General features: G+C 42.4%; 2 protein-coding genes across 2 annotated transcripts; both read right to left on the reverse strand.

Moving 5' to 3' along the window:
* Window positions 1-3,268: 3,268 nt before the first annotated feature.
* On the reverse strand, window positions 3,269-6,323 carry LOC138606378 (globoside alpha-1,3-N-acetylgalactosaminyltransferase 1-like). Its single transcript, XM_069678844.1, has 3 exons — window positions 6,034-6,323; window positions 5,080-5,142; window positions 3,269-4,778 (listed from the first exon to the last, which is right to left on the reverse strand). Exons 1-3 carry the CDS (start codon window positions 6,065-6,067, stop codon window positions 3,820-3,822), a joined length of 1,056 nt encoding a protein of 351 aa, XP_069534945.1. The 5' UTR covers window positions 6,068-6,323; the 3' UTR covers window positions 3,269-3,819.
* A 1,137-nt stretch (window positions 6,324-7,460) lies between these two features.
* Window positions 7,461-21,000, reverse strand: pcsk1 (proprotein convertase subtilisin/kexin type 1). The gene is made up of 14 exons (XM_069678444.1): window positions 20,658-21,000; window positions 19,552-19,656; window positions 19,335-19,457; window positions 15,002-15,148; window positions 13,920-13,996; window positions 13,342-13,430; window positions 12,468-12,640; window positions 11,961-12,173; window positions 11,737-11,837; window positions 11,380-11,613; window positions 10,626-10,783; window positions 10,401-10,534; window positions 10,112-10,273; window positions 7,461-9,549 (listed from the first exon to the last, which is right to left on the reverse strand). The coding sequence occupies exons 1-14, from the start codon at window positions 20,844-20,846 to the stop codon at window positions 9,124-9,126; spliced, it is 2,331 nt and encodes a 776-aa protein (XP_069534545.1). The 5' UTR covers window positions 20,847-21,000; the 3' UTR covers window positions 7,461-9,123.
* Between the last annotated feature and the right edge of the window lie 198 nt (window positions 21,001-21,198).

A 21,198-nucleotide genomic window follows, 5' to 3' on the forward strand; every position in this document is an offset into this window, starting at 1 on the left:
TTTATTTCCAAAGGTGCTCTGCTCTGTCTGACAGGTTGCCTGCTGTGCAAACAATTAAATAAAGCCTTTGGGGAGGATAGGACTCATTGATTTTAGAGCTTCTGTGTTTACCGAAGTGTTAACCAGTGTGAAGAATACGTTAAAATTACACACCCTTTGTTTGAAGCTAATCATTAAGCAAAGGAAGAGTAAAGACTACTTAAGTATATAGTCGTAGAGTGACCATTGGCAATTATCTTTTAAATTGTCTGAACTTATTGAGTAGTTTTGTGTTCATAATAGCAGAAATGTTACATGTTTATTTGTCATCCACTGCTATTTTATTACTCCTCATCATTGTTCTGTGTAAAACCTGGAATATCCTTTTACCTATTCTCAGCATCTACAGAGGTTAATCATTAACATTTGTATTATTTGGCCAGGTACCAATGTTGGTGCTACTCAGAGGCACATGTTTTAAGGACAGGAGCCTGGAACCTGAAATCAGTAACAGGGATAAAGATGCCTCTTTTCTGTTATAGATAAAATCATTTACATGTAAAGCTGCTGTCTCTCTGCATTGAGAAGTGGGATTGATTTAGCCGATAAGAAACCAAAAATAGGTGTTTATGCATGAGTAGAATATCAATTGATTCATTTGAGTTCACCTTATGTTAATTATTTACAATGCTGAAACATAGCCTGATTATTGTGTACATTTAAACTCACAAAAGTAAAGAGGAATTAAATCAACCTACTCATCGTGACTGAGTAATTGCACCCTCATCACAAAGTTTCTAGCATTTTAAGTTATCTGTGTGTGACCTGTCATTGACACTAATAAGCAGGCATGGCAGTTGCACAGTGGCTCATTAGCTAGCACTGTTGCCTCACAGAAACATCTTGGGTTGGATTTTATCCAGATGCTCCACTTTCTTCCTTCAGGACAAACACATGCTGAACAGGTGAGCTGGTGACTTCAAAATGCCTCTCGGTTTGAATGTGAATGTCAGCTATGAATCTTTTTTAAATCTAATATGTGCTAGACAACTAGGCACTGATTCATTGTTTATTTTTGAATGAATGATCATTACTAGTCCACATATTTATTGGCTTAAAGTGTACAGGGAAGATTGATCTAGCCTTAATTCGTCCTTAGCTACTGTTTGTATATACGCAGATGCATGCCCCCTTGCTATGTACAATTCATAAACCTTTATGGTATCATCCGTCCTGTACTCCATCGTGGAACAGTCACTCTACCTACTAGCCTGTATGGCTATAAACTTACAGTCTGACTGTCTATCAGAGCAGCCCATTAGCCAAAATGTTTTACTAGCATCACCTTATACTAGACAACTGTTGGGCAATTCAAACTGCTTTGCTAACACAGTCGCACAAACATTCCTATAAATATTCCAAATGTAATAATGTTAGCTATTATCATATTATATCAGCTAACGTACAGCAGCTAGCACGTCATATTGCCATGTTAACATTGCAGCTAATGACCAAGGGCTGTAAATAATGTCTGTGTTTTTAGAAAAATAAACATGCAAACTTATCACCAATATCAGACACATTCACATGAAACACAAAGCTAAAAAGGGTGGAAAGGTTTGCGCCCATCTCTGAGGCATAGGCAAAGCTAACGGTTAGCTAGCTGACAGGCTAAGAGTTTTGTTCCATGACAATTATATAAAACCAACAAGCAGTTTCCAAAAAAGGGGAAAAAAACTTCAACAAGGATATGAGCAATGTAATTGTTTTTTTTGGCTTTTTAGCTACATATAGTGTAACAATGTACACATCATTGTTATTGTAGAAATAGCAGAGTGAAAACAGCTTCACAACCAGCCTTAAACATAGTTTAAATAGTTGGTTAAAGCAGAATCATGTCTACATTTGTTCACACCACAGACTGTATAAAAAGACTACGCCCAAAAAGTGAAGCCAAAACGTTTCGAGAGCCCCCTGCCGACTGGCTGCAGTATAGGTCATAAAGCCCGCCTCCTTCATGTTAATAGATGGGACATGAGTCAAACTATAAAATCAAAAAACATGCCAAAGACATTTTTCTCAAACATGGTTTCTGTCATTATAGTTAGTTCTTATTCTGATTTTCGTCCAAGTGTTCATTTGTCTGACAAGTTTATTTCTAATTAGTTATTTGATGCTGTAAAAAGCATGATTGACAGCTCTGTTAACCAAATAGTTCTCCTGTTGAATACGCCACATGCGGGATCCTCACTGTTTATTTCGTTAATTTAAGTGCATGTTTTGGTTAGTGGAAGTGGCTATAGAGGCTCCACCCGCCGATCTCTACTGTGCAACTCTAGCTCCAAATGACGTCACCATCGCATGACGGCAGCGCCTATCATGGGGGCTATTTTGGCATCAGTAATGTACAATGAGAGTAGAAGGAGACGCGTCTTCCAGCTTTATATACAGTCATTGGTTCAAACAGTAAAAAGGTGTAAACAGAGAAAATGAGGCTCAGATCTTTTAATGGCCTTTTTAGTCCCTTTGTCCATACTAGCGGTTTGTTATATATGTTTTTGCTGGATTTAATAGTTAGTAAACATAGAAACAGGATTACATGCAAATAGGTTTAAGGATTTCCACACCTCCTCTTCCTCTTCTTAAGTTCATGCTGCGGCAAAAAGGCTCCTTGACCACCAGTAAACCACATGACAGGGATTAAACCAATATTCTTTAAACTGCTTTGCTTTATTGCATGAAAAGGGGTCCTCAGCAGGAATTTGGTAGCCTATGAAAAAAGCCTGCCTATAGGCCTTTAGGTGATGTTGCAAATGTTTAGGAGCATCTGCAGATCATATTGTGCTAAATGTGCATGTTGTTAAGTGTAAGCAGGGTGTTATTGGGCAGAAAGCAACAGTATATCGGGCAATTTAGTTCAAATTAGAGTCGATTTAAATAATCTGAATTGACATGTGAATAGTTCAAATGGGCCTACCTAAACACAGCTGTGTGGCAAGCAGTGGAACTTTTGGAAACAAAAATTAGTTTCAAAAGATTATCTGGAGTTTACCTCCAACTTCTCTCCACGTGGCGATCTGGCCCTGAGGACAAATTCTGTTGGCAGTGAGAAAGAGCCATCTGCTGCTGTTTAACCCTCCCATTAAAACACAGCGCACAAGGAAGAGAAAGAAGAGTGTGAATGTGGGAGTGTATTTGTGTGTGAGTTTGTGGAAGAACGATAAAAAAACAAAATCAAATGAAACATCGTGTATTTTGAGTTCACCGTCACTCGATCTCAGAGAACAGCTTTTAATGGAAACTCACTTCAATACATTCTGAACCAGTTTCACTGACTCAAAACTATTTCACCTTTTGCTAAAGCTTAAACACGGTAGCTCCTATACACGTGTAACCTGGAGCAGCAGCATCCTGTTGTATCCATTTTCCACCCACCTGGTATTTAAAGACCTTGAAACAGCAGCTCTTCCAGTTAATCATTGGCCACTGTGGGGAAAGTGTGCACTTACACTGTTGACTCTTATCGCTGTTGACCACAAAGCCACTGGAGCAGTATCTCCGAGGCTGACATTAATGGAGAGGACAGTGCTTGGTTTAAAGAGACAGGTCAATTTATTATTTGTCTGCTGTGAAAGAGATAGCAGGCATGCAGAGATGCAGAGATAGGACAGAAAATTAAAAGAAAAGTTTCTCTAAGTCATTTCTCTTTATATCCCGAATTTCCATAACACAATTTGCTTGAGCAGATCTGTAAGAGAAAATGTAACACCAAAAGCAATAGTTCTTCATATTTGATTAAGCTGTACATCCAAACTTCGATGTGTTTGGCTTTCAGAACCCTCAACATTTGTGCTGCTCTTTCATCTGCATATCAGGCGCATCACATTGCCTTCCCAAGGAAATGAGCCTTTGTACAGGCACATCAGCAACCAGGGCTGAGTCCCAGCAGCTGTACTCTGGTGAAAGCACACAGGTGGGCCGGTGGTCGATCAGGTAGCGGTTCAGGTAGCTCTCCTCGAGGCCCCTGGCCTTTATCTTGTTAGCCTGGTCCTGCAGAATGAGCAAAGAACAGGCTCGAGCCAGTCTGTACACCTCAGAAACCAAGCCTCCGTACAACTCAGAGGTGTAGTAGTAGTCTCCTTCATCCTCCTCCACGCAAGCCGATGAGACTTCTTCCACTTCGTAAGGGAATGCATTTCGTGGCATCCCATAGAGCTCTGGGTGCAGCGTGGCCACGAGGTCGCCAAGGATTTCCTCTCCAATAGGGGCCACAAACTCCTGATCGATGTCAGCGCAGAAGATGTATTCAACCTCCCTGCCAATATGGTTCCTAATGGCATCGACAAGCAGGGCCATCCGACGGTAGGCCAATCTGTCCCACCCTGGGAGCTCTGCAACAGGAACCACCTTCAGCTCTCGCTCAGGCCCCAGCTTGATGTGAGGCTCCAGAGAGTGGGGATTGTCTGTGAGAATGTAGTAGGTGACCATGTTACCTGGGAGGAAGTAGGTTTCAGCTGAAGAGAGGAAACGTCGGAAGAACTGCCCGTAAGGTCCCACCATGAGGACCAAGAGACCGGTATGGATTCCCCTTTGCGCGAATTTAGCCCTACGCCTAGCCGAGTTACGGGCGTCACCCCACACTAAAGGAGCCCCCCATGGTGTTTGCAGAGGAGTTTGTAGTGCTGCTTCCTTGATAAGCGTGATGTCCGTCATTACTTGTCCCTTGTCTGCACCCAAGGCTTGAAAGAAGGGATGAGGAGACTTCACACTGACTGTGGTTTTGCGACCTTGGAGGAAGTCTAAAGGGGGGAAACATTTTTATTTTATTTTATTTCAACACCAAACTAAACTTTTATTTCTGTGTGAGAAATGACTGGCAGTGACAATTTATGTAACTTTTCACCATTCGTCTATTTTTGGAACCAAATCAATATTCTCAAACAGTCAAGTCAAACTGCAAAAATACACCTTTCTGAATGGTTTTAAACTTGACAGAGAGGTTCTGTTTTACATTTACTGTGTGACAGGCAAATTTTTCTATTTGCATTTATTGTCCCAGCTCAAAGTCTTAGAGTAGAACAAATTCTCCCCTGCACTTACAAATGATAAGAGACAGCAGAAAACAGTACAGGACAAATTGTAGTCTGGTCGCTCTGACTGGGCCTGTTGGAAGGACAAACACACAGATGCAAACACAGTTAAATAAAACCACTACAAGTTGCTATAATCTACTAGTCAGCACATTTAGCTTATGAATGATCCTTTAAATCCTGACAGGTGAAAAGACCCGAGCTCATAGGAATGAAAAGAATGTGCTGCTTAAGAAATATCTGCCTCTGGAAGTGTAGCAACACATGATTGCACGAATAATGTAATCTTAAAAGTGTATGCACTATTTCTAGTTTTACACTTTAGTAGTCATTTCTAAAGGCTGTATACAAACAGGATATTACTTACTTGATGTTTAAAAAAAGCCAAATAATGTCTATGATGCATTAAATGTTTGAGGTACCACTCCAACTAGGTTATACAACATAGTAAAACCAAGTCATCTACAAGCATGCATGCTGAGCAAAGAGATAAAGCAGAAAGCAGACTAGACTGATGGGTGTTAGAGATATATGTAAAGCGATCTGTATCCAGTCGTTGAACGTGAGCATGATGCATGCGATAGATAAATCGAAGCACATGTTAGTGAGTGTACATGTTTATTTTCATTCTCCACGTACATTTCCCTGTAGTGCACGCTCTGTCACAAGCCAAGAGGTTTACGCTTCTACACAGAAGTTCTTGAATTAATCAAGGGCTTATTTTGCCTTCGTGGACGTATTTTCAGGAAGTTTTTGCTCATTGAAAACGTCATAGGAAACCTTTTTTTGATTGCACTTCAGCTTTTTATTGCTCGATCCTTGCCCTTATGGCATCTAATCTTCTTGCCTTTAAAGTATCTCAAATTTAACTGTGAACGGTTGCAAAAATCAATGACAAGTGAGGGGAAACAATCAGACATGACATGAGCTGAAGAGGTGGAGCAGTGGCTGAGGTTGTACTGACCTGAGGGCGTCCTGCAGAATGGGAACAGCGCCATACTGTGACCTGCTGGTGGATAAACACACAAACTTTTGTCTGACGAGACTGTTCTGCCAAAAAATAAATCTCTGCCTCCCCCACTCTTCTCTCTCTTTCTTCCTGGAATTGTGCTGTTTAACTCGCTCTTTTCCACCAGGGATTGTTTTCAAAACTAAACCCCCTCGTTCTTACTTTTCGCCTTGCTTTTATATTTTCCACTCCCTTGTCTCCACATACCTTCTCCCTCGCTCCCAGTCTCACTCGCCCTCAGGCTTTTGCAGTATTCATTTTTGGAGAAAAACCAAAGCAACCAGATGCGTGGGGAATCTGGGCAAATGGGAGGAGCTGGAGAGAGAAGAATAATATACAGAAAGGAAGAAAAGTGTAAAAAAAAAATGCGTACACAAGGAAGACACATTCTTAACTCCCACTGATGTAAGAAGTTTGACCGTAAACAATAGACTTGGGTAGCCACTCACAAACTCTTGGGAAATCCTCAGTAAATGTTTATACTTGTCTTAAACTCATTCTCCTTACAGAAAATGGCTCAATACTCAAAAATAGTGTTGTATAATCCTTTATAAAGTAGTGTTAGTATGAGAGAGACAGACATACTGCGTTTTAGACCACGTCACAGGGGTGTTGTATTCTTTCTGTCCACAAGGTGGCGGCATTTAACAGGAAATACGAAGACGCTGTTGCATGTCAAGTAAACATCAAGAGACAACACATTTCGCTGTAATATCTATTACTAAGCTACTTTTCGACGAAACACTGGGTTAAAAAGAAATATTGAAAAACTGGGAAACACACACACATACACACACTGTTAAAGATATGTCTTTTATGATTAAAACGCTCTCAAAGGATCCTTACCATGAAGTTGTTGTGAGTTTTCCGTTTCATGATACAACTTCAAAATAAAAGTTTGTCCGTGAAGCGTCGATAAATATTGGCCTAATTTAAAAATATATATATATTTTTCTTCACTTCACTACTAAAACAATTATAATTTTCTCCATTAATGCTGAGGAAAAAAACGACTGACATGTTCTTAGGCATATCAAAAAAAAGGAAAAAGTCAACAGTCATGCTAGCAGCTCTGTGAGTATTTACTTTACACAACAGTGCTTTTAGCTAACTGCTAACACATGCTAAAGTGCAATGACAATGCTAGCAAGCTAATGTTTTACTAGTTTGTAGCATTTCAGCTTACAAACATTTGCTAATAGGAATAATACAGAAGGTTTTGTAAATTGTAGGTCTATGGGAAGATATACATTTTTACCTGATGGTGCCACTTAATGAAAACAGTTTACAGTTAGCTAAGGAAGGCTAGGTTGAGAGAAAAAAGTTCTCAAGGTATTTCACTTGAAATATTCTTTGTTCGCTGCCAAACAAGACTCAAGAGGTCACTTTGCAGTTTATTACGATAAATCTCATATTTTTTTTGTACATCCATACAGAAATTGCAACGTAATATTGGTTTGTGTAAACAACTCTGGACTGAATCATCAGTCAGAAACAAAAAAAAAACATGGAGAAAACAGCACGGGCTACAATTAAGAGAGGAAGGATAAATTACACTGTGCCTGTAAAGCTTTGTCCAAACATCAGATTTTTCCTGTCACCTTGTCGGCAGAGAAGAGGGGCAGGCAGTTCCAGGCTGGAGAATAAAGACTCTGCATTGGGAAATTTATGTCATAAACACTCACTAGCATCAGTAAATTGATCTACACCATGTGGAGAGTATGCACATGTATTATTTCATATATTAAGGCGTTAGAGACGAATGTGCTTGAAGGTTTCGTTGCAGAGCCTGTATTCTACAGTTTCTGGTCAGTTTCTGAAGCGTGATAGGTCCATTAACACCAAAATAAACAATACCAGAGAAGTAATATTAAAGCAATAACCTGTCCAGGATTTAAAGAACTGTTTGTTATTGGCATATTGCAGATGATGAACAAACAACATGCCAGCTATTTGCTTAATCACTGAAATACATAGAAACTCTTTGACAGAGAAGATTTTGGCAGTGTTCATTTGTAGTGTTGATAACTACACGGACCTTGCAGTTATGGAGTGAACCACCCCACAAGAAAATAAACCTGTGCCAGGGTTTGATACTGTATATATTATTTCCATAAACTATAAGGATCCTTAGAAAAATATTTCATTTAATGCAGCATTGTACTTATACAAAATTAAATAAATTGCACATAAAGAAGATTAATCTGTTTTTTTTTTTTACTTTCAATATATCGCTACACCAACTGATAGACTGCTCCACCTGTCATTCATTAGGGTTTCTTATTTAATAGTGTATTGGTATCCTTTAAATCTTTGAGCACATTACACTTAATAGATTTCTCCTTATACTTTGAGCTTTGTCGACACCCTGAGAATAAATCTTTTGTCAACCCTTTTTGAATGTTTACTTACTCAATTTTAATGACTTTATGTCCGTTTTTTTAAGGATCAGTTTAACCTCTCAAGTGAATAAAGTTAGTAGGAGTCAGAAACGGTTGAAAAATGGCAAAAAAACCCCCAAAATAAATAGAAACAGGAGTTTTGACAGTGAAGATTTTGGCTATCAAGTCTTTTTTAAAACCATATTACAATCATTGTCTTTGTATAATATAGAGATAATATATAGATACTAATACAAAACTTATATTCTAAAGGTGGCATGCTTGAGCAGGCGGTGAAGAGAAGAGAGACAAGGCCTTCCCCTCCTTTCTGATGATTTAAATGCTTTCACTTTCACTATATGGAGGTATAGTTTGTGTCATAAGAAGTCCATGTTTTGAAGTATGTGTGTGCTGCAAATATTGCTAACTGAATGAAATAATGAATAAATAAATGGTGATTGGAAAATGAAGGTAAATTCAGATTTGCAGCATTTTGGGGGGAAACAGGACAGTTCTCCTTCTCTTTCTTTCATCCCTCTGCTCTTTCTCTCCTCTTTGCCTTGTTCCTCTGCTCCCCAACCAACACATAAACATGCCTCCCCCTTATCTTATCACTTTCTTCTCCTCTCCTGTCCTCTATCCTCCTCTCCTCTCCTCTGGGCCTTCACTTGCTGGCATCATCTATCATCTCAAACAGGGCCTGCAGCAGTCGGTCATCTCTGTGCCTGTACGGCTTGGTGCTGTAGAAGCCGTCAGTGTAGTCACTGTAGACACTGTCCTCTGGGCCCCGGTACTTGTTGATCATGTCCAGAGCCTGGTACAACGTCTTAGGGGGGAGTCTTGTTGCAGGAGGAGAGAGGCTCCGACCCGGCTGCTGCTGCTTCCTCCAGACAGAGGAGGAGGTCTTGGGTACAGACTGGGGCGGCAGCAGGGCAGGTGTCTGCCTGTTGAAGGCTGTTTGAAGGAGACGCAGCAGAGCCAGGGAGGGGGAGTAAGGTGAAGTTATGGGCTTTTTGAGGTCCTTCTCTGGGTTGGAAGGAAGGGATTGTGCTGTCTCAGTCTTTGGAGGTGGGTTGGCCTGTGTGGGCTCCTGTGGCAGAGACAGACAGACAGGAGAAATGTTATTGCGTTTTAAGTGGGTGTTCGGGTGCTCTTGTGCTCTTTAACGATTGTGTTCACTCACATTTTTAGGTTGGTCTGCTAAGCTGAGATTTCTCTAGATAAATTGCCGTGATTTTTTCTGCACCAACAAGACGTCAAAATATCACCTTTTTGAAAAGAATTACCTGACACCCCCAAATAATGACTTCCTTATCAGTCTTTGGTGTAGTTTTATATGTGCTAACTGGCCAATGTTCTCATGCTAACACGCTAAACTAGGATGGTGATCATGGTCATCATTATATTTGCTCTAAACCAGCATTGTCTATGCGAGGTTTTTAGCATGTTAACCATTAGCATTTAGCTTCAAACCAGACTCTGCTTAAGTACAGCCTCATAGAGCTGCTAGCATGACTGCAGACTCTTAGTGTTGTAATATCACTTAGCTTTACCTTTTGTGATCAGGTGTACGTTTAGTTTCAGTCCCTAAAGTTAAAGGGCTTGTTTCTTCACAGCTGGCTGGATCAGCTACATTCTGTGCATGTCCTCACCTCCATCATGTCATCCATATGCTCCACACCGCGGCGGTCATTCTGCACAGCGTTGTAGGGGATGTACACTCTAGGTTTCTTCATGTGCTCTGGCTTCTCCGACATCCCGTGAAGAATCAGCTTCCAGTTCAGAATCCGGCCCTCATTCTCCATACGGCCCGACTGTAAGGGGGAAAAAAATCTCAGTTAAATATTAAAAGGAACTGACAACAGAACACCCAAAACATTTGTTGCAGATGTTTATAATAAGAGATATTTAAAACCAAGGTGAAAAATGTGTGTAACTCACTGTATCTGTAATTTTTAGGGTCCATGTCCCGGCTGGATCTTCTCCCCATGTATGCACAGACATAAAGTCCCAGTTTCTGAAGCCGTTAGAGGACGTGTCTCTCTCTCGCTCGGCCAGCAGCACTGTACTGGTACCTGATCGCACATCCAGAGGTATAGATTAGCTTAGGACTTGATTATTTGACCTACATACGTATGTTTTTGTGTGTATGTGCCCACATCTTACCTGATGGGGAGGTGAGTGTGATGTGCAGGTCTCCTCTCCTGGTATATTCAATGCTGGCCTCCACCTGCACATGCTCCAATGAAAGGACTGCGTTCTCCTGGCCTGCACAGGCTTTGGTTGGAATCTCTATAGTGATCTCCCCTGCTGCCTTCAGCTCCCTGTGGGACGCATTAAAATAGCAGGAATGAGACTCACAAACAGCTCTCCCTGTGGGTTCCTGTCATCTTCTCATTACTACACGTGGATCAGCAGGGCGCAAAAAAACACATTACAGCTACGCCTGACGTACAAATTACATATAATATGTGTGATGGTTCGACAACAATCCTAATTTTGGGAGATACTCGGCACACCAAAAGGATGCAAAAGATGCACTGGCAGATTTGGATGCCTCTGGTCATTCATTTGCAGACAGTTAATCCCCATCTCTCCCAGGAATGAATGAAAGGATTTCTGTGTTCAAGCTGGCATAAAGCTGAAGGGGGGTTGTAGACCACTAAGCATTGACGGAAACATAGAGCCAAATCCTCGGGATTAGACCGGGATGTAGCAGGGTAATGGGCAAACTGGTTGTGGGTGCTATTGAGTCTCATAATCCAAAGCAAATTGTTAAATAGACACTTAAAGGAGCGCAGAACTCGGCCATATAGCTGCTGCTAGTTTTGAGGGTGTAGTATAGCAGCTTCGCTTTATTTTGGAGGGTCATCAGTCCAAACAGGATGGAGACGAGAGTCACTGTAAGAGATTCACTTACCTGGGCTGGAAAGAGTCATCCCTGACGATACACTGCTTCTTCTCTGGCACGTGCTTCCAGGTGGCCGGGTCAGCCAGGTCCACCAGGGCCTTGGCGTTGAGCAGGCCGAAGCCGAAGCGGCTGTTAACCATCAGCCCCGCTCCGTTCCTCTTCCAGCCTGGATTATTGGCCAAAGGATCGAACTCTGAGGTCCAGACCACGATGTGCTGCAGGTCTCGCCAGGTCAGATCTGGACTGAGGGAGGAAAGATGGACAGGGAGGCATTTATTGATTGATGAAGAACTATGAAATGGAATTAAAACATTGTAATTAGCATTAAAATATCAGATGCAGATTGTGAGGAACAGGTGTTTTTACTTTTGCTCCAGTGCCAGGGCAAATATTCCAGCAGCCAGGGGGGCAGAGGCAGATGTTCCTGTGTGAGTCTGAGTGCACTCGTTGTGCAAATCAGCACTTGTCTGAAAACAAGCAACATAAAAAACAAATGCCTGTTTGAGGATTAACTTGAATAACATGTCCCTCTAACAAAACCCCTTTGACGTTAGTTGACATGACGTAACATAACAGGTGTGTTTGCTTACAATCCTCTGGTCGGTGTAGTCTCCGCTGCTGTAAGCCGTAGCCAGAGTGGATGAACACTTCTCGGCGTACCAGGGGGACAGGCCCTGCTGGGAGGCGCTGCTGATGGAGATGGTGTAGATGCTGTCGGTGTAACCGTCACAGTCACAGTTATCGCCCTGCCGGCCTCCATTACCTGATGCCCAAACAAAGATAGAGCCTTTCCCACCGCGGCCCTGCAGAGGACATGACGGACAGAGAGTATGTTAAATACTGTCTTATATATATTACATATTTGTGGAATATTGTAATATATTACCTGTAGCTCCAGGATATAATAGAAACAAACTCACTAATAGCATTTAGTAATTAGGAGCTTTATTCCGAGCAGCTGAACACATCACCCCTATTGATTTTGTTCTATCTGATTCCCATCACTGCTGCAGATATAATCTCCCATTACAAACCTCAGTCTGAGATCACAGCAGCTGAATGTGAGTAAGAACTATTTTAATAGTCTCATCCTTTACCTTCTGGATACCGTACTCAAAGGCCTTCTGGGCCAGGCGGCCGGGGCCCTCCACCGTCTTGCCGTCATCGTTGGGCCCCCAGCTGGCGCTGTAGATGTCCACGTGGTCTGGATTGAAGCCGATAGAGCTGGCCTCGATGGCATCGGTCACAATCCCATCAAGCATACGGATCCCTGAGCGGGAAGAGACGGAAACGTTACAGTCACCGGCTATTTATCATGTAGTGGAATTTAATGGATGTAATTGTAATTAATGGCTTAAATAACTTTCATTCCGACACATTTTGTTTTAGGTCAGGCAGATTTGTGATGTTGGTATTTAAAGATGAAGGTGCTGCCGGAGCACTAAGAAGCAGCTTACTACCCCGGCCCTTCAGATGCTGCAGCTCTGATATTGTAAGCCATTGTTTAGGTGGATCAGAGCTCAGTTATTTTGGAGAGTGACGTTATGTAACCATCTGGTGGGAAAATCAGGCTGCGTTCAGGAAGTCTTCCTCCTCTACTGGCTATAAAATAATGAAATAAATAAGAATCCAGTGACATGCAGCTCTACATTGTAAATTAAATTTTGCACAAATCCTACAGTGTGCTTTGGATTCTGATTTGGTTTTTAGTGTAATGCAATGAGCCCATAACGTGATGGTACGTGACAGTAGTACTCTTTAGATCTGGCATCCAAAGACCGCCTGGTGTGTGATCCCGACAAAGCAGTGTTGCTACTGTGTTGTCTTCGCTTCATTAAGGCCCTTTGTGTAAATAAATCAATCAATCTTTGTGGCACAAGTCTCTGTTTGACAACACACGACGCGCACACAGACACAGAAGTACCATACCATGTGATGTAGCATGCTAAAATACACAAACTGAGCTCTCACCTCCAACCTTGGAGTTGTACGCGACTCCAACGCCACATTTGTTGTTGTCTGCCTGCATGGCGATCTCACCAGCACACCTCGTCCCATGTCTATAAAACCACAAAATCACATGTTCAATAGATGCTTAATTCAAACAAACGTAAATTCACTGACTCTGCAAATGTTCATCATCTTTTTCTTTTCGGCAGGAATTTTGCATGACATTAAAACTCCCCGATGTAAACTGTTTTACCTGCACTTTTTATTTCAGAGAATGTGACTCATTCGATGAAGCCACTATAACGTTTTATTACACGACTATTTAGAGCAGAGCATCCTGATTATGATGACAGTGTGTGCATCTGCAATCATTCATCTGGGAGGCATTGAACTGTGGAGTATTCAGATAACAAAAGAGCGCGGGGCTGTTGGCGGAGAGGAGAGTGTGCGGCAGAATCTCCTCTGCTCTGTTCAGACAATTTGTGCCCACTTTAAGCTCATTTATTCTTACAGTGAGACCTCTGGTGCAAGCCGAAGCAACAGAATAAAATATGAAGGTCAGGTAATGTCTGAATGTTGCATCTCAGCAGTTTACTCACTTGTTCTCATTAGTGGAGTCGTATCTGGGGAAAGGGTCGGGGTCGTTGTCGTTGAAATCGTAGCTGGCTGCTGCATCCTTTAAAAAAGAACAGACAGTAACGATCAGTTTCTGTTTAAAGCTGAGCTGATGTCAGTGTGTGACAGTGACGAAGGCTTTGAACAGGGATTTGTCAGGGCCAGTCTGCTGTCATGGAGACATAGACGTATGGGAGTATGACAAAATATTGAAACAACAGATTTAATTAATGACTTTAAACAGCTTTGAAAACATTCTTATTGTTGGAAATATGTTGCCTGGTTAGTTCTGGTTAGTTTGGTCTTAGTCTGACAAACTGCAGGTGCTACATGTCCTCTGTTTAAGTCTTTCCCATCCCCACACAGGAAAAGATGACAAAATGTACATATTACGTTCTTATTGAATATCAAATATGAATTATTAGTTATTCCACAGCTTCCTGTCAGTTTCTGGTTCACAGTATTTGCTTTAATACCCGATATAATCACACACCTGTGACTGTTACTCCTCTTAAGTTATGCAGATGCACGCAGCTCATACGCCTTGATTGTTAAGGCTGAACGTCATGGCTGATTGAGCCTCTTTGATTAATCAGAGTTAACTTAATTACAGTGGGAGTTGCTTTCATCAGCACTGTTGTCATACATTATTTCCTTCTCTCCCTCCCCCAACCCCCTCTTTCCTCGTTTTGCTCTGGCGACTGGCTTCTGAGAGCAGCAGCTCTGTTTGAAACCAAACCACAGATGTGGCTTTTTAAAGGCCTTTGAGAGCTCCCATTCAGTCATGCCCTCTTCCATTAGCTGGTAATTATCTGCATCCTCCTTCAAAACATTCTTGGATCTGGAATTATTTTCCAAATTCTGCCTCCCTAAATGCCAGGAGTCGAGTCAATCTCAGCTAAATGCCCAGTTTGCATCTAATAAAGGATCTATGGAGGCAGACGGGATCATACAGAAGATTTATCACCATCTTCATGGACCGCCTCGCAAGGTGTCACCAGCAGCGTAACTAAGGCAACGGCAGGCCCAGACGATGGAGGCTGTCTCCATGGAAACGGTGTCTTACGTAGTTGGAGTAGATGTCTGTGTGGTTCCACTCGAGGCCGTCATCCAGCACGGTGATGACCACTCCTTTCCCTGTGATGCCTTTCTGCCACACGGGGATCACGTGCAGGTCCAGCTTCGGCAGCGAGGAGGACGTACGCGTGTCTTGCTGGAAAATAAAAACACAAAATATCATATTGTTAATATAAAAAATAAATTGTGTTAATTATCTCTAAGTACCTTATCTAAACAGGCTCTTTAAGCACTATCATCTATGTAAAAAAGGTCAGCCATGCAGAGTAAAGTCTTCTCACTGAAATGACCTTTACAGAAATTCATTACTGGATTGTCTGCGTCTCTTTTGTCTGGCTCGAGTCTACTCCTGTGGCCACTTGTAGGCAGATTGGTCTCAGAGGGTCACAGACACAATCTTTTGTGTTTCTCATACAGCAGTTTTCCTCACAAATTTAACCCGCAAGATGCCTTACAGGTCCTCAGGAAATATTGCGTTTTAGCCAACAGTTCTTCTAGCTCGACTCACATTCAATCCCCCTGTCGGATTATTTAGAAATCCTTCTCTGATGCCAAAGAATATCATGCGCAGTGAGAGATGGGGGGGGGGGGATTCAGGGACTGTTTTAAATGGAAATTAAGCGGGCGGCGAGGAGGAGCCATTCGGGCTAAAGCCTTGGAAGAAAATGATTCTGAGCTGGAGACAGCTAAGACTAAAAAAAGCACTCACTTTGCTCTTTGCGCATTATGCACAGACACTGCAGAATGCCACCCTAAGACGTGACTCATCCCTGTGATGTATCGCCTTTTTCTCTCTCCTCAGCTCCCACTTTGATTCCCAGTTTTTACCCCCCGTCCTGTCACCAGCATCCTCTCTTCACCTCTGTGTCTCTTTGGACGGTGGTGCATCCGGCAGACAGTGAACACATCACAAATCTCGCTGTTAATGCGGAGCAGATTGTCTTGTTTACACACAATGTGTTTCAATAGCAATTTGCAAGAGAGGTTTTTTCACTCCCGGCCAGCTATTATCTACAGTTAGCTTGTTTTGGTGTAAAACCGAATGACTCACTTGTTGATGCTTTTAGCAGCCCAGGGTGTTCAATGGACTGTCATGCATAGATTTTAATGATACACAGTAAACACAAACAGCAGCTTATGCAAGGCTCTCTGCACCATCGCATATAAAACGAGTGAGTGGACACACTAACAAATAGATCCCTCGATGTACAACTGGCACTTGAAGAGCCAATGATACACACTCTCTCTCTCTCGCTCTCTCTCTCTCTCTCACACACACACACACATACACACACACATACATACAGCCGGGCAGGCAGGAGGAATTTCAAGCTACAAGTATGAGTCACTCCCTGATTAAATTATCAGGCAGTCACTCACTCGTGAGAGATAAAGACTCTCATCCTGTCCTCAGGCTCGGCTCTTTCTATCAGCCCCCAGCCTGTATCCCCGTCACAAAGCCCCACCTCCTCCGTCATCAGCAGGGCTAAAAACGTCACTGTGTTCTAACCTCTACCCCCTTTCCCTCATTTGACATGTTTACAGTTATGGAGGTAGAAAATAACATCATCAGCATAGTGGCGGATGTAAAAATGCAACAGCTTAGACATTTTTCCTTTCGCTGCGCTGACACTGAGACTGAATCTCTCCAGATAGTGTGGCCTGCAGAGTGACACAGAGCCGGGCTGATGTGGAAATACACTAAACGGGCACTTTAAAGCCAATTCCATTAGAGTCATCATCCCTCACCGGCAGAAATGATTCATCTCAATTTGTTTTCTTATTCCCCATAAGCGTGTGACTCATGCTGGGTTAGAGCAGGTGTGGAGAAGCTGAGAGAGCGTAACATGAGTCGCCCTCTCTTTACCAGAGAGCACACACTCTCTCTGACGCAACACATTTATGCCCTCCTACTCCTTTTCTGTCAAACCAGGAGCCAACATTTGATGTTTACTGAGTGTAAGGCATACCAATAACCCTGCTTCAATGTAACAATCGATCAGGCTGCTCTGATTAACCCATTGATCCCTCTGATGCGGGATGATCTATAATGTTTAATGCTTTAATTAAATTTTAAGCTAAATTTGTTTGAGTTTTGGACTCTTGGTCAGAAAAAAATAGCATATCTGTCTTGTTTTTGACCAAATGATTAGCCAGCTAGCAGGGAATGTTCCCCTAACACTGGCTAACATTACCTACAAGTTCTAATTACGTTTGAAAGAAAAAGTTTCAGTCTAATATTCAAAGAACGTTTTACAGATGTTTATCATTTAAAATAAAGTTCTTGTAATGTTAAAACTTAAACTAAGACAAAATATGTGTCCCAATCCAGGGGCTGCAGCCTTCGAAGGCTGTATGTAAAGGCCGATTGTGTCTCTGAAGCGCGTCGAAGGCTGTCCCAATTCGAAGGCTCTTTCAGATGCGGCCGACAAATGCGTCCGTTTCCCCGGCCGCGAAGGATCCATCGGGTGCATCCTTCGCAGCCCACCATATCCCGAGATGCATTGCGCGACAATTCAAACGAAATGTCGGACTTTTAAACGGCCGAGGAAAACACTTTAGAATGTCAAAGTTTTTGGTTCAATCTAATAAGTAGCCTTACACATGTTTAAGAAAACTAAAGGGCCCTTGGAACAAATTATCTTTAAAATAATAGGTTAACTTACACGATGTTAGTTATGCTAGCTAGTTAGCCAGCGAGCTACCTGTTGCTAGGCGACAGGAGCGGCGTTTGGTGACGCAAGGGTAGACCAGACCGTCTCATGAGGTCAGTTCAGCTTTAATGGTCTATGCAGGCTATGAATGGAGCCTCCTTTGAAGGCTGCAGCCCGTGGATTGGGACACAGCTAATACCTTTTAACTGCAACGTTCTGAAGATATTTTCAGGATGTTATTGAGGCCTGGGATGTGAGAATGCCTGTCATAAAATATTTGGAAAAACATGCTGACTGCAACATTCTGATGTTAGTGTGGCCTGAACTATCAGAACGTGATTTATAAAACGTTCCTGAAATGCGATTTGGACATTCTCACTGTAACTTTCTGAAAATGTTTTCAGAGAACGTTCTTCAAACAAAACATTTCTAGCTGGGTAGTCAGTTAATCAAACAAATAATTGAAGGGGGGGTATTATGCTTTCAAGCTTGATATTTAACTCTGTGATATCTGAGCAGTAGCTTAGCAAAAAAACTGTGTGAAACCTGCAACCTGCAGACTGAGCTGAGAAGCCTGGGGATTACTCCAACATACTTTAACCTACAGATTTGAAACTTCACCCACGTTTAGTCTGGACATCAAACATGGTAACTTTATATATACGTCTTAAAATGTGAAACAGCATAATACCCCCTCTTTAAAGATTTGATTGATAAATAATGAAAATAATTGTAATTTTAAACCAATCCATACAAAGGTACTTTGTATTGTATTTACCCCAAAACATATTCAACCACTATTACAAGTACCATAGCATGTTTGTGTGTGCTGGTCAAAGGGACAGACTCTCCCAGTTCATTCTCAGCTAATGCATCGAACTCAGTAAAGATGTGTTGATGTCGGGGTCAGCCTGTGGTCAGGAGGATAAAGTGAAAGTGTTGGTAATGGATGTGGACGGGGAAGCACAGCTGTGGCAGTTTACTGTGCTCTGCTACTGCTCGCCTTCAGTGGGCTAAAACATGACATTCAGGGTAAATTGGGACTTAACGCGTGATGCTCTGCTCCACTCCATCCTGCTGGATTATCATCCACCCCTGTCAGCTCCACACCCACTGTGTTACCAATTAAGCAAATGGCTCTTTTGGCCTGATCGCGCGCTATTGTTCTGTAGTTTTATGTTTTCCCCCCTTTTTTTGGGATAACAGTCAAAGAAAAGAAGTAAGCTGTTTCCTTTTTGTTTTGCATTTTTGACAAGTGTATTTCTGCACATATAACTGACACACAGATATGCACACACGCTCAATGGCCTCCAATGAGAAGCAGGACGGAGCAGTGCAGTGTGGAGCTGTCCAGCAGTCGCAGGGTTTCAGACAGTCTCAGGGGAGAGCAGACCAGCTGCATGCAAACAGAAGGCTCAGCCACAACATGCCATTAGTAGACTGGATATGAACCCAAGTCTGTGTTTTGTGGAGCTCTGGAAAATAAAAAGTGTTCCGATCTCTCCTAAAATTTATAGTTTTGTCCTTAAAACAGTAAGAGCTGCATTCTTTGTTGAGCCACTTGTTGCATTTATTGTGTTTCATGTCGACCAATTCTGTGTTAGAAATACCGAATTTGTTCAGTTTTGTGTATGTTTGTGTGAGCTTCAAGTCTTATTGGGGACTCACCAGGTACCACTGCTGGTTCCACATTGGATCATCAAACAGCTTATCCACTGGACAGTCCCTGCACTGTCTGATAGACGCTCGCTTGTTGCGGTTTTTCTCATACTGCTGCTCTGCCCAAAGCACCTGCACACGGACGAGTGAAGACACCTTGTTACTTTACATCTTTAATATTGAGACAAAAGGGCAAAAATGTGCGCCCACAAAGCTGAGAGCTCACCCGATCATCCTCCGACAGCCGCCTGGTGATGTGCCCGGCACTCCGTTTCATTCTGCTAGGATGATTGCGGTGTTTGAACAAGAAATGGTCTTGCAGGGCCCCAATCTGCAGAGAGGAATTCATGAGATAGGATGAATATTTCACAGGAAATGACATAATACCAGCCATCTGGTCGCCGAGGCCTGACGTGCAGGTCTACAAACGGTATTATCCCTCACTAAAAGCTGCGGGAATTCATTTTTTCTGAGGAGCAACAAAGACAAAAGAATGCTCCATCAATCTGGGGAATTATTACACATAACCACAGTGTTACATCTTATTTCTGCCCTTTATTTGATCTGTTTTTAAATGCCATCAGAGATACAATATTAGTAGGGTTTTCCTCCATTGATTCTAATTGAAAACAAACAAGGCTTCATGCACGGGGCCTACAGGTGTCAGTGCTTTAAAGTGGCTGTGTCACATGCATCTTTTTAAAGCATTTAATATCCCTAAAAAAAGCTGTGAACTGATGCCTGATTAAATGTATACGCTGTGTCTCAGCATCCATTAAACCTTACAGCTCAGTAAATCATTGGCAGCTTCTTTTCAGAGCTACAGGTTCCATACAATTTAATGAAGCTTCCTTTAAACAAATCAGGCCGAGCACTGATGTGTTTGTACAGGAGGAGGCATTATTAAAGGCAGCCAGGGATGCACAGAACAGGGAAATGAAAACCCAGAGTCTTGAGCTCTGGTTTATCAGAAGTGAGTAAACAGTGAGTCATACATTGATTAAATCACCCTACCTTAATTTAGCATTGCGCTGAAGATACAGTGTGTGCTTTTTGGGTCTATCATAAAAGAGTTTCCACCAGGCTAATGGCCTTATCAAGCAAAGCAGAATAATTGATACAGCTATTACCCAATCTCTGTTACAGCACAGTGCACGGCTGGTGTATTAGGCTCTGTAAACATTTCATTTTGCTTTCATGCTTTCTCTCGTTGAAATGAGACTGAGCCATTAAATCTGCCAGCACACACCGCATTTAACGATGATGCAAAGCTTTTTTTTACTGAAGTCTAAACTGGTGTTTTGCTTGTTGGAGCCGTTGGTAGGTGCTTACCTGTCGGACCAGCTGGTAGTCCAGCTCTTTGGCGATCGCCTCTGCAGCACCCAGCCCACCCGGGATCTCCACCGCCCATTCGTTCAGGTACTGCCTGTCCCTGTAAGAGGACTCCAAAGACCCGGGAACCATGGAGGAGAGGACGGCAATAACACAACACATCACCGCTGGACGACATCTCACTTCCATCTCAGAGGAAAATCAACCAGATGAGAAAAAAAAACACACACAGCTTAGATGCTCCCAAGAAAGCAGAAAAACTCCGAGATCTGATTATTTTTTAATGATAATGAAGTCGTCTTCCCCTCTTGTTGTTTATTCCTTAAGACACAGCTGGATGAGACGGAGGGGACGAGAAAATGCGCGTTACTGCTCCGCCAAGGAGAGAGGAAATAGTGCTGATGGGGAGGGCTGCTTTGATCGCTGTGTGGTCGCGATGAGGGGTGTATACACGTCAAATTACGAGTCCTCTGACGTCAGTTTGGCGTCTACCTTCGCTAAGATGTGAGTTCGAGTCCCTGAGGGAGAAAGTCTGAAGGGG

The sequence above is a fragment of the Semicossyphus pulcher genome, unplaced genomic scaffold (genome assembly GCF_022749685.1).
Source record: "Semicossyphus pulcher isolate SPU_LCO1_2020_fin unplaced genomic scaffold, fSemPul1.0.p SCAF_3, whole genome shotgun sequence".
Taxonomy (NCBI): domain Eukaryota; kingdom Metazoa; phylum Chordata; class Actinopteri; order Labriformes; family Labridae; genus Semicossyphus; species Semicossyphus pulcher.

Coding starts and splice junctions, on each gene's coding strand:
- LOC138606378 (XM_069678844.1), bottom strand. CDS start 6,067: ATGGCGCTGTTCCCATTCTGCAGGACGCCCTCAG. Junction 5,143..6,033: donor ATTCTGCAGGACGCCCTCAG/GTCAGTACAACC, acceptor TCCTTCCAACAG/GCCCAGTCAGAGCGACCAGA. Junction 4,779..5,079: donor TCTGCTGTCTCTTATCATTT/GTAAGTGCAGGG, acceptor TCCCCCCTTTAG/ACTTCCTCCAAGGTCGCAAA.
- pcsk1 (XM_069678444.1), bottom strand. CDS start 20,846: ATGGAAGTGAGATGTCGTCCAGCGGTGATGTGTTGTGTTATTGCCGTC. Junction 19,657..20,657: donor ACTACCAGCTGGTCCGACAG/GTAAGCACCTAC, acceptor TCCTCTCTGCAG/ATTGGGGCCCTGCAAGACCA. Junction 9,550..10,111: donor ATATGGATGACATGATGGAG/GTGAGGACATGC, acceptor TCTCTGCCACAG/GAGCCCACACAGGCCAACCC.